Genomic DNA, 17,369 nt, shown 5'->3' with positions numbered 1-17,369 from the left:
GCCATGGGCACTTGATAATCCACTCCATCACCATTCCAGCTCTAAAGGCGGATGCCTTCCTCACCACTGCGGGGTCCTGGGGCCAGTGGCTTGGGGGGGGGGGGGCCTTACCTGGCGCAGTCCATCACGGAGCGCAGGCGGTGGGCAATGAGCAGCACCGTGCACTGGGCGAACCAGCTCTCCAGGGCGGCCTGCATCTGGAGCTCCGTCCCCGGGTCCACGGCGGCCGTGGCCTCGTCCAGGATGAGGATCTGGGTTTTCCGGAGAAGGGCGCGGGCCAGACACAGCAGCTGCTTCTGGCCCAGGCTGGAAGGGAGGGGGGCAGTCAGGCCCGCTGTTGGTGTGTCTGCACATCAGGGTGTGCAGGGCATGCCACCGGAGTGGTGGGTCCCCCGCCCACAGAGCTGGTAGGAATCCCCATTATGCCATTTTTTTGACCAGGGTGACTTTAGGCGAAGTCATCCAAACCCGCCATGCCTCAGTTCCCCTGGGAGGAGGGGGAAATAGGGAATTGTTTAAAGGGCCCTGAGTTTCAATTTCATGAGATGAAAAAGTTCTGGAGTTGGGTAGCACAGTGAGGTAAATGTGCTCAGTGCTACTGAAGTATACACTTAAAATGGGTAAGAGGGTCCATTTTATGGTGTGTATTTTACTACATTTTGGAAAAAAGCTTTCAAAGGTGTACTTGATACCCTCAGAGGGCGTGGGTCCACACCCAGTATTGTACACGTTATTTCTGTAGCAAAGTAAGTGCTGAGTGGGATCAAGGCTGTACGTAGTCTCATGTCAGTAGGGGTTGGGTTTTGCCACTAACTAAATTGGGAAACCGAGTTTAGGAAAAAGAAACGTGATGTTCAGAGATTGTGTTGGAGTTTGGAACTGCTGACAAGGGATGGGGTTCCTACCATGATTATTAATAGAACTAGAGGCCCGTTGCACGAAGACTCATGCAATAGGCATTCCTTCCCTTGGCTGCCGGCACTGGTTTTCCTCCGTCACTCAGGACCCGGGCCGCAGCAGAGCCAAGCCTGCAGCCTTCAGGCTTGGCTCCTGCCATAGGCCGAGCACTCAGTCTTCAGTCTTCGCTCTGTGCCTGAGTATGCAAATTAACCTGGCATCTTTGGTGGGGTTAATTTGCATACACACTCCTGATCGGAGGAGAGTGTAGTGGAGGTACTGTCAATTTACATGTTTGTCTATTAGGTAAGATGGGGTTGTTGCTCTATGGGGAAGGCACACTTCCAGGGCACACAGCCCCTGGGGAGAGCCTTGGCCATACCTGCCTCTCCCTCCAGCTCCCCTGAGCTCCAGGCTGTGGGGTAGCCCTACCTGAGGTCATCGCCTTGGTCGGCACACTCGTACTGCAGCTGGCCGGGCAGGCTGGCCACCAGGGCTCTGAGCTGCACCGTCTCCAGCGCCTTCCAGATGGCTTCGTCCGTGTGCTCCTGTAGCATGTCAAGGTTCCTCCTCAGAGAGCCGGGGAACAGGATGGGGTCCTAGCCACGATGGGCAATGGGTCAGGGCTGGCCCAGCCTCGATCCCACCTCTGCCCACCCTGTCCCGAGGCCTCACCTGGAGGATGATGGTGATCCTGGACCGCAGTGTGTGCAGCCCCACGTGGCTAATGGGGACCCCGTCGATCCAGACCTCACCCTCAGCGGCCTCCAGGAGCCGCAGCAGGCCCCCGGCCAGGGTGGACTTCCCTGCCCCCGTCCTGCCAACGATGCCCACCTGCCAGGGGATGAGAGGGCAAGGCCATTGTGAGTAGGCCGGGCCAGAAGAAGGCAGGTGCAGCCTAGGTTTCCTGGGCATCTCTTTGGGAGATGTTTCCCCTGCACCCAACATCCATCCGCCCAGCTACCCATCCTTTGAGCATTCATTCTTCCATCTACCCAACTTTCCCTATATCCATCCGTTGATACACCCAACCTTCGGTCTGTGCATTCTTCTCTACCTTTCCCTCATCCTAACATGTCTCTCCTATCTTCCCAACTATTCCCACAACCTTCCTTCAATATCCGTACCCTCCTCTGTTCCTCCATTTCCCCCATTCTTCCATCCACAGCCCTCCATCATCCCATTCTGCCTCCCATCCCCATATCATTTTATTCATGCCCCATCCTTCCATCTGTCCCTCATCCTTCTATCCATCTCATCCTTTCTCCCACTACCTCCTGTCCAGCCATCTAACCATCATCCTTCCTTCCATCCATCCCCATCCCAGCCATCCATCCCCCATCCTTCCATCCATCCCCATCCCAGCCATCCATCCCCCCATCCTTCCATCAAGCTTCGGACCTGCAGCAATGGAGCTAAGCCAGGAGGTGCTGTTCCTACTCCCGTGGAGAGGGGTTGGTGGGGTAATCAGAGAAGGCTTCATGGAGGAGGGGAGGGGTACTTGAGGGGGTTGTTGAAAAGTAAGCAGGAGTTCGGGGGGCGGGGGGGGGGGGGTGGTGGTTTCAGGTAAACCACAGTGCTAGATTGAAAGTTCCCTGAGCTCCCAGAGGCAGCTGCTCCACAAGTGTGGACTTCTGTGCATTCTTCTGACAGGGCTCTGAATGCAGAAGAGAGCTGGGCAGGACCTTGACTGCCAAGCTCAGGAGTTTGGGCTTCGCCCTGAGGAAAGCCTGGAGCAGGCGGAAGGTCTCGAGCAGGGGAAAGACATGCTCAGATAAAGGTCACAGGCGACAGATTGGAGGGTGGGGGCCTGGAGCCATGGGGGGGGGGGGGGGGGAAGAGGGGGCCCAAGGAGGCCTTCAGGGAGGAAGTGTCACCAGGTGGGGAGGGAGAAGAGGGATTCAATGAAGAGGCCTGACTAATGGGATAAATGGGACAATACTAGCGCCTTCCTCATAGGGTTGTTGTCAGAGTGAAAATGCAAATGCTAATGAGTGAAAGCACCGGTAGACATTGCTGGGGCGTGTGCTCTGTTCCAGGCACTGTTCCAGGCAGTTCATATGTATTAACTCGGTTAAACTTCAGGACACCTCTATGTGACGCTGACATTGTCGTTACCATTTACAGATGGAAAAACTGATTCATGAAGTAACTTGCCTGATTTGAGCCTTGGCAAAGCCAGGAACTGAGCCCATGAAACCGGACGAAGTATGTGGAGCATTTAGCCCTTTGCACGATATTTCAACTAATGCTCAAGAAAAAAGAAAAAGGAAGTTGGGGAGATGCCTCCAAGGCGGGTGGGTGGGTGGGTTTCCCCCTGGCGGAGTCAGGTTTGGTAAGATAAGTTCAATTTAGGGGTGGTGGTGCCCCGAGGTGGGGATGTGGAGGAGGCAGGTGCTCAGGGCCTGAGCCCTGGGGTGATGCCCAGCATGGCCATGGCCCCGAGTCCCCTCCGGCTGCCCTGTGGCCTGGCTCCCATGAGGAGGAAGGCCTGGGAGAGCTGCTCACCTTCTCTCCTGCGTGGATCTTGAATGACACCCCCCGCACGGCCAGCGGGAGCTCGGGCCGGTGTCTCAGCCCCAAGTCCCGGAACTCGATCTGGCCCCCACAAGGCCAGGGGGGCTGGGCTGCACAGGTAGGCAGGGTCCAGGGCGCCTGGGGCAGAAGGGGACACTGCGTCTGAGGAGTCCTTCTCCCAGGCTTCTCACAAATGGTTTACCTCTTTGAGCCTCAGTTTCCTCCTCTGTAAAATGGGCATGCTTACTGCTATTTTATAGGGACCTGGAACATAGCAAAGCTAAAAACGAACATCTGGTATCATAAAAATGATGGTGCTGGCTATTCTTTATCTTTTGAAATTATTATTAGCCACCGTTAATTGTCAAATAACACTCTCTCTTCCTCTAGTAGGGTAGGTCCTCTTTTTTGCCTTTGTAAAGAGGGCAGGCCTGTGCAGCAGGGAGTCCAATGCTGCCATTGGTATTCCTGTGATCTTGAACAGGTCACTCTACCTTCTTGAGTCTCAGTTTCCCCATCTGTGAAATGGGAGTAATGAGAGCAGTGAGCATGTGTTGATTGTTTATGTTGTGTCAGACCCTGCACTAAGTAAGCCCTTCATTGTGGAATCTCACGTGACCCTCCAGTGTACCCAGCACTGCTAGTGGCTCTGCTGCTCTTCTGTCCCTGTGATGTCGCTATCATGTGCTGTTAGCTGGCGGTGGCATTCCTGTTCCTCCTGTCCGTCACTCGGAAGAAGGACCTGCTTGCCCTATCAAGGAAGCGAAGGACCCAGGATCTGACTTGGCTCCAGACCCCATGCTCTTAACCATCACTGTGGCCCTGGCTGGGACTCCGACCTACTGTGGTGGGGGCTCCAAGGCCAGGGCAGACGTCCACCTGAGCCCACTGCCCTCTGCTCTAAGTCCCAGATGGGGCAGACCCTCCACCCCCACTACTGCCCCCCATCACCTCCTTGGGTGTCTGAGTGTAGTCCTGCATCCGCTCCACCGACACGATGCTGCTCTCCAGGTCTGTCCAGCTGCGGACAGCCCACTGCAGCGTCTGGGTCACCTGGTGTGAGAAGACACCTCTCATTGGCTGGAGTAAAACCACCCGCAGGTTTGCAGGGACGGGGAGGCAGGCCTCGGGGCAGACAAGGGGACTGGGCTTGGCTGCAGCCTCCAGGACTCCCCTCTCCTTTCTGTGGAACCAGGGCATGCAGAGCAGAAAGGAGCCCTCAGATGTCAGCTTGTCCACCTTGTCTTGATACAGGTGATGGGACAGGACCAGAGAGGGTGCATGGCCCTCCCAAGGACACCCAGCAGGACCCAGGCCCTCTGACTTCTGTTCTGAGAGGTTTTCCTCCCCCGATTGCTCTCACCAGGGCCCACCCTCCTCTCTCCAAACTCACTTCCCTCCAGACTCGCCCTTGCCCGCACTCTCCAGACATACCACCTGCTTGCTATTCCTCTAGTGCACCGGTCACACTCTCCCTCCATCCCAGGGCCTTTCCTCCTGCTGGTCCCTTCCTCCTTCCCTCCCTCCCTCCCAGCCTCCCCCTGGGCCACAGCTCACGAGCCCCCTCCACAGAGAGGCCTTCCGGGGCAAGCAATAGAGGAATACCCACCCACCAAGCTCCAGCCTCTCACCTTGCTTTATCCATACGGTTAGTTACCTCAACTGTAAAATGGGGATAATAACAGTACCCCTGATGGGGTAGGGGGAAGGATTAAATGAGTTAATGTTTACAAAGCTCTTCGAACAATGCCTCATTCATAATGAATGTTACTTACAAATATATTTTTCCCTTCACAGATGTCATAACCTGACATCAAATATTGTTATTAATAGATACCAAGAAGTTAACAATGCACTGGGAATGCACTCTGTATACTTTATCTCAGCTAGTGGAGGGATTGCTACCCCATTTTCCAGATGAGCTCACTGAGGCTCAGAGAAGGAAGACTCTTGCTCAAGGTCCAGCAAGGTCACCTCAGCTAAGCCCTCGTTAAGAGCCTTCTTGTCCTCACTGGTTGGTAGTTTGGACTTGGGTCCTTGAAGGCCCCCCTCCCATGGATCTGTCTGTCTCTGTCCTGCCTGCTCCTGGGAAGTCAGGGTGGGGTGTCGGGAGTACCTGGAGGGCGGCGGAGACGGAGAAGCCCACGAGGCCCGCGCTGAGATGGGCCTTGCTCAGCACAGCACACGTGGCAGCGGCAAACACCAGCCCGTTCCCCAGGAGCTCCAGGTTGGCAGCGAGCCACCTGAAAGGGGGTGCGGGTAACAGCAGGGTCAGCGGGGGCCCTCTCTGTGGGACCTGCCCCTCTGGGCACAAGGCCTGATCATGGTGCCAGCTCGAGTGCCCATGGGGGTCCTGACCACGGCCTCCTCCACACCCAGGCCCCACCCAAGCTCGGAGGGTGGGGGAACTGATGCTGTCTCATCTGTGCCTAGCGCAGGGCTTGGCGCACGGTAGGTGCTTTAGGTAAGCTTTGCCGTGCTGCCAATATTCTGTGCTTGGGATATGCCAAGTCATATACCCTTGTGTTTTCCGGACTAAACCCAGTCTCCATGTTCACGTGGCCACCATCTTATGTTCATGCACAGGTCAGCTCGAACATCACCTCCTCAGAGAGCCCTCCAGGACTGCTCCTGCCTTTCTCTCTAACACAGCTCTGGTAACTTCCTTCATAACAGTTGTCATGCTTTATAATTCAACTACTTAATCAGTCCTGGATTCTCAGTCTCCATCAGGAGATTGTGAGCTCCAAGAAGGCAGTGGCTTGGTCTCCTTCATGGCTCTGTCCCCAGTACCTAGCATAGGACCCAGCCCAGAGTAGATGCTCGACAAATATGTTGAATTTCTACTCTACCATTCATTCATTCATTCATTCATTCATTCATTCGTTAACAGATGTGAATTGAGCACCTACTGTGTGCTACGCATATTGGAGGGGCTGGGGATACAACCATGAACCAAAAGAATAAAAATCCCTGTCTTTAGGGAACGCTGGGCTTTCTGCATATAACACCGAGTCCCCCCAACAACCCCAGAAAGGGGGTTGTTGTTGTCCCCATTTGACAGCTGAGGACGCTGAGGCTCAGAAGGGTAAGGTACTTGCTTAAGTCCAGACACATAACAAGCATCAGGATTTGAGGCCACATCTGTCTGAATGATGCCAGAAAGCACATTCCCTTTCCAACAGGTCCTTTTTCTCAATGAACCAACTAACCAATGAATGAACAAAGAACCACCTGGAGCCTCCCACTTCTAGACCTTGGGGACACCGTTCGCTTCTTTGAACCCAGGTGTAGCCATCTGTGGAGTGAAGTGACATCTGATTCCTTACAGTTGAGGTTTCAGTGAGAGGTGCTATATATAGTGTGGAAATCACTGAGGCTTGCACATAGTAGGTGCTCTCTAAATGTTCGGAAGGTTTCTCCTCCCGAGGCTAGGACTCCAGGAAGGCACAATGGCCTTGAGATACTGCTCAGAGCTACAGAGCCTGATCACCCCAGCTGACTGGGGAGCTGGCAAAAGGGAGAAAATAATTCATATTCATTGAGCACCTACTGAATAAATTGGGTGCTTGACCCTCTCTGTATTCTGGCACCAGACTCCTTGGGTTCAAATCCTGGTTCTACCACATATTCACTGTGTGGCTCTGGGCAAGTTCCTAAATCCCTCTCTGCCTAAGATTCACCGTGTATAAAACAGTCCCTGCCTCACGGGGTTATTGATGGGATTAAATCAATTGATCCATGTAGCGTGCTCAGTACTGAGCACGTAATAAGCATGTTATAAGTATTAGCTATGGGTGTATTTATTTAATCCTCATCGCCACTCTTTGAGTGCAATCCCACTTGGACAAATGAGGCTCAGAGAGGTTATATAACTTGCCCAAGAACACCCAGCTCAGAGCTGGGATTTGAACCCATGTCTGTCTCTGCTCAAAGCTTGTGTTTTTATTCTTGCTTAGTACTGAGACAAGGTGGAGGATGCTTATGTTGCTGCCTTGTCACCAAGGCAACAGAGGCTGACATCTGTGCCTCCCTGCCCACCTGCTATTGGGAAGCCCTCAGGCTAGGTTCCATCCGCTCACAGGGTAAGCCAAGTACACCCCGGGGACCTAGCCTCAGCTTTCTCCCCAGCGTGCTGTGTGACCTTGGGCAGGCCACTTTACCTCTCTGGCCACACAATATGATATCTGTGTCTGGGGACACAGATGGATTGCAAAGTCTTCTCTGCCCCCTTCCTACCTGTCAGCCACCAGCCGCGGGAAACTGACTCGCTGGCTCTCATCCATGTGGGCATTGTTCTGAGCCATGAAGGGGCGCTGGGCCCGGAAGGCCCTGACCACTGGGCCGCCCTGGAACGTCTCCGCCACGTGGGAACACACGAAGGAGTGCCTGGCTGACTCCATGCGTCTGAGCTGGCATGAAGTGGCCACGTACAGGCTCTGTGGGGGAGGGAGGGGTGGGTGGGAAGGGGAGAAGTTACAAACACAGAGAGGTGATTTGAGAAGCTCAGGGAATCCCAAGTACTGTTACTAGTTTGCTGTGTGACCTTGGGCCAGTTGCTTTCCCTCTCTGGACGCCAGTTTCCTTGCAAATAGTTCTTTTTAAAATCACTGGGGATGATTCAAAAACCTCCAGTGCCCCAACCCAGACCTATTCAATCAGATCTCTGGTGGGGTCACCCAGGCCTTGGTATGTTTCAAACTCCTTCCTGGTAATTCTACTGTACAACCAGGATCGAGAAACCACTAATCTAGTGCAAATGTTTCATCCCCAGCTCCAGGGCCAACTGCTTTACTTAGGGCCAGTTACCGCGGGAACAAACCCATAAAGGGCAAGGAAGGCAGTCGGCCGAGTGGAACTCATTTCTTTAACTCTAGGGTTACATGCCAGGTGCTGGGACCATGATGATGCTCAGATAATAGGTGTTGTTCATTGGTTTGCTGTTGCAAGTGAGTGCAGCTGGCACAGGGGAAGGTGCATTTGCTGAACACCGGGCTGCATGCCGGGCTCTTTACAAACAGTAGTGAGTAATTGTGAGGTGGGCATTAGTGGCAGTCACAGTTTACAGGTGAGCAACACCTGAGGCTCAGAAGGAATAAGCAGCTGGTCCAAACCTCGGTATCCAGCAAGTGGCCGGGCCTGAATTTAAACCCACCTCTGCCTGACTCCCAAGCTCTCGATGGAAAAGTAGTCCCTCCCCAAGTCAAGAGGACTTAGGGAAGACCTGGGATCGTTGTGGAGGACAGTGGTGGCCATGGTTTTTGTCTGACTATCATGGTTGTTTCTACTCTAACTCCTGATTTTTTTTTTTTTTTTTTTGAGGGAAGTGCCTGTCAATGGTGGGACCTGATTGTAGAGGTGGTCACATGATACAACCTAACCAGTCAGAGAACTATCCCTTTGGTCACAGTGATTAGTTCAGGGATAAACACATGCTCCCTAAATGCCAATCAGAGTCTTCCCTGGGATTGATATACGAAAACTGAGCTGGAGTAAATTTTGTGTGTGTGTGTTGGGGTTGCTAAGGTGGGATCCTGTGAGCATAGGGTTGCAAAGGGCCATCAGGCCTGACCCTTGGGAAGAGTGTGTGCAAAATTGGGCCAAGCAGAGCTAAGTCCGTGGTTCTTAAACATCTGAATGTATCAGAATTACCTGGAGAGTTTATTAAAATCCAAATTTCTATGTCCAACTCCCATAGAGTCAGTAGGTTGTGGGTAGGGCCTGAGAATGTACATTTCTAACCGGCTCTCAGGCAATTCTCTGCTGGCCCAGGGCCACACTTTGAGAACCATAGAGCCTCCAGAAGAGCAGGAGCCTCCGGAAGAGCAGGCTGGATGCCCAGGTCCCCAACCCATCCCCCCTAGGAGCACTGTGGCCATGGAGACAAGCAGCCCTATAGCTGCGGAAAGAGAGGGTGTCAGAGCATGAGGGTTGGGGACCCTCACCCCCACCCATGGTGGCCAGCTCATGACTTGGCCACAGAGAGTGACTGGCATCCTGGTGACAGCTGGCCACTGCAACGACTGCAGGTGAGCCATTACATTCTATTCTTCTGTCGAAGCTGATGTAAGTGGGTCTCTGGCCACTGGAAGAGTCTAGTCTAAAGCAGTCTTTGAGTCCTTGCCAATGCCTTTTTGGTTTCCAAATATTTGGAGCGGAGGAAGCTCATTTCAGCATCAGCAGGACAAAATGTTAGCTGTGAGGAACTTCGAGGTGAACATTTGGGAGACACAGGTAAGAACAGGTGTTAGAAGCAGGCTGGTGTCCTGCCTCTGGGAAATCTTGAGGGGTGGCCCCCCCACTGCCCAGCGGGGCAGAACCTGTTTCACGGACTCCTGCCCGGGGACAGGGGGTTGGCTGAGGTGACCTCAGCGGACCCCAGGAGCCTTCCCAGCCTCTCCCTACCTGAAACCAAGTGTAGAGGAGCAGCAGCGGCAGGATGGCCACGGCAGCCAGCGGGGTGGCCACTGTCACCACCAGGCTGACCTCCAGGAGTCCGAAGGTGTAAATCAGCAGGGACCGGAGTTTGTCGGGGATGTCCACATCCACGGTGTCTGTCTCCTTGGAGAAGCGGTTCAGCAGGTTCCCCATGGGCGTCCGCTCGAAGAAACCAATGGGAGACCGTGCCACGTCCCACAGGAGCCTCCGGAAGAGCCGGCTGGATGCCCGGATCCCCCCTAGGAGCACTGTGGTCGTGGAGGCAAGCAGCCCTATAGCTGCAGGAGGAGAGGGTGTCAGACCATGAGGGCTGGGGACCCTCACTCCAACTCATGGTGGCCAGCCCATGACTTGGCCACCCTGAGGATCCCTTGACGGAATCACCCTCCACCAGGCGCCTCGGAGTGTGATCTTATTTGGAAATAGGATCTTTGAAGATGTTATTAGTGAAAGATCTTGAGATAAAATCATTCCGGATTTAGGGTGGGTTCTAAATCCAATGACTAGTGTCCTTTTAAGAAGAGGAGCACCTGGCTCAGTGGTTGAGAGTCAACCTATGAACCAGGAGGTCACGGTTCAATTCCCAGTCAGGGCACATGCCTGGGTTGTGGGCTTGATCCCCAATGTAGAACAATGCCTCATTCATAATGAATATTATTTTTTCCCCTTGAGGCAGCCAATCAATGATTCTCTGTCATCATTGATGTCTTGCTCTCTCCCTCTCTCTCTCTGAAATCAATAAAAATATACTTAAACTAGATATGTATTAGATATGGTGCTTAAAATAGATATGTATTCATATAGCTAGTATACAGGGTGTCCCCAAAAATGTATACACGCTTTGAATAATTAATAATTCTAATGGGTAAAATCTGAAAAGAAACATCAATGGAGCAATTAGCTGAGAAGCCACACAGAGGCACAGGTGGTGATGTGAAGACAGGGGCAGAGACTGGAGTGACATGCTGCAAGCTAAGGAACACCAGGACAGCCAGTGGCCAGCAGAAATTAAGAGAGGCACAGATGGACCCTCCTTCAGAGCCTCCAAGAGGAACCAATCCTGCCGACTCCTTGATTTTGGACTTCTGCCTTCAGGACTGTGAGGTAATTTCTGTTCTTCTAAGCTACCAAGTGTGTGGTCATTTGCTTTATGGTAGCCCTAGGACACTTACTGTATGTGCTCCCTTCCTCCCATGCCACGCTATGGACTAGGAATGGGGCTAACTTCACTCCCTGTTTCTGGGGTGGGGCAGATTTCATTCCTAGCTAACCCAAACCACTGCCATAGGCTTCAGGGATGAACACGTGACCCAACACGGGCCAATGAGAGTGAGACCTGGGACTTCGCTAGGGCTTTTGGGAAAGAGGTGCTTGCTTTTTTGAGGTGGCCAAGATGGAGCTGTGGCATACCAACCATCTCATCATGAGGGGGAGAAGCCTGTCTGGACAGGAAGCTATCCCAGAGGAAGAAAACAAAGCCATTCCTACAGCCTCGTTGGATCCCTGGATTCAGCCATACCTGAAGCTACTCATCTATGGATCCCAGTCCTATAAGGCAATCCATTTTCTTGGTGCTTAAACTAGATATGTATTCATATAGCTAGTATACAGGGTGTCTCCAAAAATGTATACACGCTTTGAATAATTAATAATTCTGATGGGTGAAATCTGAAAAGAAACATCAATGGAGCAATCAGCTGTCAAATGTGTATATTTTTTGGGGGGGCACCCTCTATTATAGCTCTATAGTTAGTATTGTTATTATTTTCAAACAGAGCAGACCCCAGACTAAGGAACGTTAGCAGGAAAAAAGAGGGGCATTACCTAATGATAGTGGGTCAATTCTCCAAGATGACAACAGTTCTTAATGTATGTGTCCCTAAAAGCAGGGACAAAGTACACGAAGCTCATCTGGAGGGGGAGATGGGGGTGCTGACAGTCCCCAGCAGTCAGTCCTTGGGCTTGCCCTCTGTGCGGGGGTGAGGGGAGAGGCGGAGCCAGCTGAATTGTCATGTCTGCCCCCACCTAAGTGTCTGCCCCCATCTTATCCAGCTGCCCCAACTTCTGGAGGCCGACAGCCTGCATTTGCCAGGGAGTCTGGTAGAGACCAAGGGATCCAGAAAGGGAGTGATGTGCCGTGTCCCCCGCCTCCCACCTTAAGGACGCGGGTCTGGGCTTGGAACTAGGATATTCACACAGATCTTCAGGGATGGGAGGGCCAGGGATCCCCGAGCGCCTGGGATGGGGATGAGGGTGAGGAAGGTCAGGGAGGGGTACCTTGGAGGCATCCCAGGAGCCCGAAGACCCAGCCTCGCGTGGCCGCCTGTGGCTGCCGCCCATCCACGGTGGGGTCGTCCACCCACAGGCTGAGCCAGTAGCCACGGCAGAAGGAGGCCACTTGCTGGCAGAAGAAGAGGAACAGTGCGTAGAGGCAGAGCGGGGTGTCCACGGCCCGCATGTAGCTCAGATACAGGGCGGCCTTCACCTGCAGCACACAGAGGAGAGATGGGGCAGAGAGAGGGCCCAGGGGAGGGGTGAGAGAGGAAAAGCAGGTGAGGCTCCCAAAACACGCTGCCGCTGGGCAGACAGGAACTATGTGCAGACCTCACAGGTCCTCTCACAGTACCTCCCACCTGGAGCACCACCTCCTTGGGAGGCCCCACCCAGCCAAGCAAGATGGAGCACCACCTCCCGGCAGGCCCCACCCAGCCTCAGGGCCCCCTTCCTCTACAGAACACCAGAGGGCCTGCGGGAGCCTTCAGAAGGACAGGCTGTGGCCCTGCCTGGGTTTGGAGTGATTTATTGAACACCTACTATGGGGCAGGCATGTGTCTCTATCCTCATCTGACAGACAAGGAAAGGGAAGCACAGAGAGGTTAAGCCACTTGGGTAAGTCCACCTCCCACCAACCGGAAGTTCTCCGCAGCTGCAGCCGGAGGGAACTTTTGAAAATATCAACCTGACCCGATCGATCTTGCTATTGCTGACTTGTGCATGGTTTTCTCTTGCTCTCAGAAGACATTCCAGACTTCCTGTACCCCTCTCTAACTTCACCCCCCACTCACTATCGGCTGATCTCTTGGGATCCCTTTCTTGGCTCCTTCCCACCTCAGAGCTTTTGTACCTGCTGTTCCCTTGGCCCAGAATGCTGTTCCCCCTGTTCCTTGTTCCTTTGCATCCCTCAGGGTTCAGCTTGAATGTTACTCTGAGAGCATCCTATCCAAGCGGGCCCCTGTTGGTTGCTGGCCATCTTATTGCTCTTCTGTATTGCCTTGTAGCATTGATCATTATCTGATATAACCTTGCTTGTTAGCTTAATTGGTTGTGACTGTCTCCTCCTACTAACAAGCAATCTCTGCCCTGACAGAGACTTTGCCTGGCACATAACGGGGGCTCTGTAAGGTTTGCTGGGTGGATGAGTGTGTGGATGGTTGGGTGGGATGATGGGTGGTTGGGCAGATGGATAAATGGATGGAGATGAATAAATGAGTGGGTCTGTAGGTGGGTAGGGATGGATGAGTGGATGTATGGATGTATGGATGGAAGGGTGGATGGAGAGGATAGATAAATGTGTGGATGGATAGGTGGGTAAATGGAAGAGAGGTAAGTGGATGGGTGGGTGGATGAATGAATAGGTGGTTGGAAGGTTGGACATAATGGATAGATGAGTGAGTAGATGGGTAGATGGATGGATGGGTGAAAAGGACAGATAGGGCAGGTGAGTGGGTGAGATGGACAGGTGGATGAATGAATGAGTAAGTATGTGAGTGGATGGGTGGAGAGACCTGCAGAGAAGAAATAGTACAAGCTCCAGATTAGGAATTACCTATCAATAGATGGAGTCCAAGTTGGTCACTTGCTAGCTATGAGAGCACAGAGAAGCCTCCCAACTCTTTGAAACCTCAGTTCCTTCACCTCTAAAATGGAGTTATCACCATCTAATTTTATTATTATATTTAAAAAATATTTTTTATTGATTTCAGAGAGATGAAGGGAGAGGGAGAGGGGATTGAATCATCAATGATGAGAGAGAATCATTGGTTGGCTACCTCCTCCACGCCCCCTACTGGGGATGGATCCCGCAAGCCAGGCATGTGCCCTTGATCAGAATCGAACCCAGGACCCTTCAGGCCACCGGCTGATGCTCTATCCTTTGAGCCAAACCGGATAGGGCATCACCATCTAATCTTAGAGTGCTTGTGAACATTAAGAAATAGAAAGTGTCGAGACTCTTACTTGGCACATAGTAGATGTTCAATAAAGGTGACTGCACGCCCCCCACCCAGTGCTCTATCTGGTGGCAGGTCTTGAGCCCGGAGGGCAGCAGTAGCAGTGGCTGTGGAGGGCAGGGAGCAGCTGATGGTTACCTTGCCATACTGCACGCTGTCCCCTCCTGTTGGCTGTCCTGTCCTCTCAGGGTCATCTAGGGGAACCTTTGTCTGGGCCTCCAAAGCGGTGCTGTCCATCTCAGGGATTGACTTCATGGACCTGTTATTTAGAGGAAATGAGGACAAATTAGTCTCTCCTCCTGTGGGAGGAGGGGGTTCCCAACAGTCATGGCCACTGATAGCCACTGAGCTCTGGGATGCACTCTTCATTCAGTCATTCATTCATTCACTCATTCACACATTCATTCAATCAACACACTGAGTACCAAGTAGGTGCCATGCTGTGCCCTCCCTTTGTAGTGCCCAACTAAATGCTATCTATTATCCCAGAGTCAAACAAGCCTGTTGTTTCAAAGCCGTTTCACTGAATGAACTTATTTGCCCAACCTCAGAACTTGGTTTTCAGAGGATTTTTTTTTTTTTTTTTTTTTTTTTGCCTAACCTTTGCTGCAATCATTTTGCTCCTTCTGTTTATCCTCAGATTTGTCATTCTAGGTTGGCAGGATGTCAATTCTGCACAATTCACTTGTTGAGACTTCTTTATGTTCCTTTCATTTATGAATGAATGGGCTGACTGAACCTCTCTGTGCCTCAGTTTCCTCAGCTGTAAAATGGGGATAATCTATCTGTCTTTCATCTACTAACCAATCTGTCATTTATATATCATCTATCAATTATCTGTCTAGTCTATCTTTTTTATCATACATCAACCAATCTATCACTGATCCATCTGTCATTTGTCTATATCATCTGTCTATATATCCATCTGTTTATATCTGTCTACATCTATCCATCCATATATACTGTCAAATCAATCTATCTCCTATCAATCTATCTACCATTTATCTATCTATCTATCTATCTATCTATCTATCTATCTATTATCTATATATTTGCACTGGAGGGCAAATTGGTCATTCTGTGAACTGGGCATTTGGGGACTTAATTATTTTGGCCATGTGATTGTCACACACCTTTTGGTGAGTTATCCCACAACTGAGCACCACAGTGGCTGTTCACTCCAGAATAGTTTTGGCTGCCCCCCCCCACCTGCCTGAGCCGCAGGTGATCTTTAGCTTCCGCCTGTGCCCTCCCTATGCTCAGGACCACAATGTACTCACCTCTCTGGTCCACCCATGGGCCTCCCACCTCCAGCAGAGCCTCTGGGGTCCTCAATGCCAGTCACGAGTTCTGTTTCTGCAAGGTCAAGGGAGTCTTGTCACACAGTGGGGGTCCAGACCCTGGAGCCCGGATGCTGACACCCACTGGCTGTGTAGCCTTCACTTGTCTGAGCACCTGTGTCCCCTGCTCTGGCTCCTGCAGCCTCTGGCAGTCCTCCCAGGGTTCTCAGGAACATTATCCATCAATCACTCACTCCTTCATTTACTCAGTAAATACAACCGGGCCCCTGCTATGGACTTGGGGCTGGAAAACATCAGTCAACATGGCCGTGGCCATACTACTTTCGGGGTCCCCCGACACCATTGCACAAGCAGTTCACTGTGGCTGGAATGTTCTTTCCCAACTTGTACCCAAGCTTAGGTGTCACCTTCCCCAGGAAGGACCCTGGTCCCCCGGCCATCCCCCTGGCCTGGGCAGGTTCCACCCTCAGCTCCAGGACAGTGACACTGTGAATCACATCAGCACTCAACAGATATTTTCCAAAGAGACAGGGCCTGGGGCTGGGGCACCTGGATGTGAGTTCTTGCTTTGTCGTGGAGGGGCAGTATGCAGCCTAGAGAAGAAAAACCACATGCTGTCGGTCAAGTTGCTTGGGTTCAAATCCCAGTACCGACACTTCTAAGCCATGTAACCTTGGTCCAGTTCCTTATTCTGGGCCTTAGTCTCCTCATCTGTAAATGGAGGTAATTAAAGTGCTGACCTAACAGAGGCACAGAGATGAGTACATGAGTCAGTGGGGGTGAGGTGCCAGGGGCTGTTCCCCATTGCTCATTCTGGGTGAACTTGGGTTGGTGGCTTCGCTTCCAGAACACCGTCATTTTCCCAGCAGGCATTGTGTTTTCTGGATCACGAGAAGCCCTAGCTAGCGTGGTTTGGATTACCTGGCCTCTAGGCACCAAGTGAGCTTGCTCAGTTTCTGTAGCAGTTACAGGCATAAACTCAAATTCTAATCTTGTGACCTTGGGCAAATTATTTAACTCTCTTTGTCTCAATTTGCTCACCTCTGAAATGGTAGCAAGAATTGCATGTGCCTTAAAGGGGTATTGTGAAGATCAAATTAAATATTGTGTGTTTATTTATTTTTAAATTTATTTTATTGATTTTTGAGAGGGAGAGGAAGAGGGAGAGAGAGAGAAATATCAATGAATCAATGATGAGAGAGAATCATTGATTGGCTGCCGCCTGCATGCCCCACCCACTGGGGATCGAGCCCACAACCGGGGTATGTGCCCTGACCAGGAATTGAACTGTGACCTTCTGGTTCATAGGTCGTTGCTCAACCACTGAGCCACACTATCTGGGCTAAATACTGTGTGTTTAAAGATGCACTTATCACTGCCCCTGCCTCAGGCCAGAGCTTGCAGGGAGTGTGGGGCCAGGGCAACCCACTCATGCCAGTGGGATCCTTGATAGGAGCCAGGCACAGAGAACCAGCAAAGCCCAGTCAGTACCTCCTTCTCCTCTCCCTCCTGGCTGTCTGGCTCGATCCAGAAGGCTCACCAGGGCCCCCTTCCTGTTCAGAAGCTCCTGGTAGGAACCCATCTCTGCAATGGCCCCGTCTTCCAGCACCAGGATCCGATCAGCCTGGGGCAGGACTTGGAGTGCGTGGGTCACGAGAATCCGTGTCTGGGCAGGGAAGGGGTGGGAGTCACACTCAGGTGCTTGGCCGGTCTTCCAAAGCCTGGGGCTCAGGACGGGGCAAGTTCCCACTTCATGAGCTCCTGCCCTTTATCTTGAAAACAGCCACAATACAGATATAGAGGGGCTCCTTCAATCTACGTCTCAAAACAAGGAGTTCACCTGACCCCAGTGGCCTGAGGGAGGCAGGGCTGCAGCTGTTTAACCACACACCCATAAGCCAAAAGTCACTCCTGTTGCAAGCCACTGAGGCTTGGGAGTTGTTTGTTATGTAACATTATCAAGAGAAAGCTGACCATTACATAGAGG

The 17,369-nt window shown here is 52.1% G+C and overlaps 1 protein-coding gene across 3 annotated transcripts in view; it reads right to left on the bottom strand.

Moving 5' to 3' along the window:
- The window catches only part of ABCC6 (ATP binding cassette subfamily C member 6), a 49,944-nt gene that overhangs the window by 707 nt on the left and 31,868 nt on the right, over positions 1–17,369 (bottom strand). For all 3 annotated transcript variants that reach the window (XM_084881085.1, XM_084881084.1, XM_084881086.1), the window contains 12 exons: positions 16,874–17,048; positions 15,362–15,437; positions 14,220–14,340; positions 12,130–12,337; positions 9,820–10,130; positions 7,654–7,853; positions 5,531–5,657; positions 4,366–4,467; positions 3,406–3,552; positions 1,573–1,731; positions 1,330–1,496; positions 112–306 (listed from right to left, as the gene is read on the bottom strand). In XM_084881085.1, the coding sequence (XP_084737211.1) occupies positions 112–306; positions 1,330–1,496; positions 1,573–1,731; positions 3,406–3,552; positions 4,366–4,467; positions 5,531–5,657; positions 7,654–7,853; positions 9,820–10,130; positions 12,130–12,337; positions 14,220–14,340; positions 15,362–15,437; positions 16,874–17,048 (1,988 nt within the window). The remainder of the gene's footprint in view (positions 1–111; positions 307–1,329; positions 1,497–1,572; positions 1,732–3,405; positions 3,553–4,365; positions 4,468–5,530; positions 5,658–7,653; positions 7,854–9,819; positions 10,131–12,129; positions 12,338–14,219; positions 14,341–15,361; positions 15,438–16,873; positions 17,049–17,369) is intronic.

The sequence above is a fragment of the Pipistrellus hanaki genome (genome assembly GCF_964339955.1).
Source record: "Pipistrellus hanaki genome assembly, chromosome: 4".
Lineage (NCBI taxonomy): Eukaryota > Metazoa > Chordata > Mammalia > Chiroptera > Vespertilionidae > Pipistrellus > Pipistrellus hanaki.
Note: the sequence above shows the minus strand (reverse complement) of the source record. Positions and strands in the feature narration are given on the sequence as shown.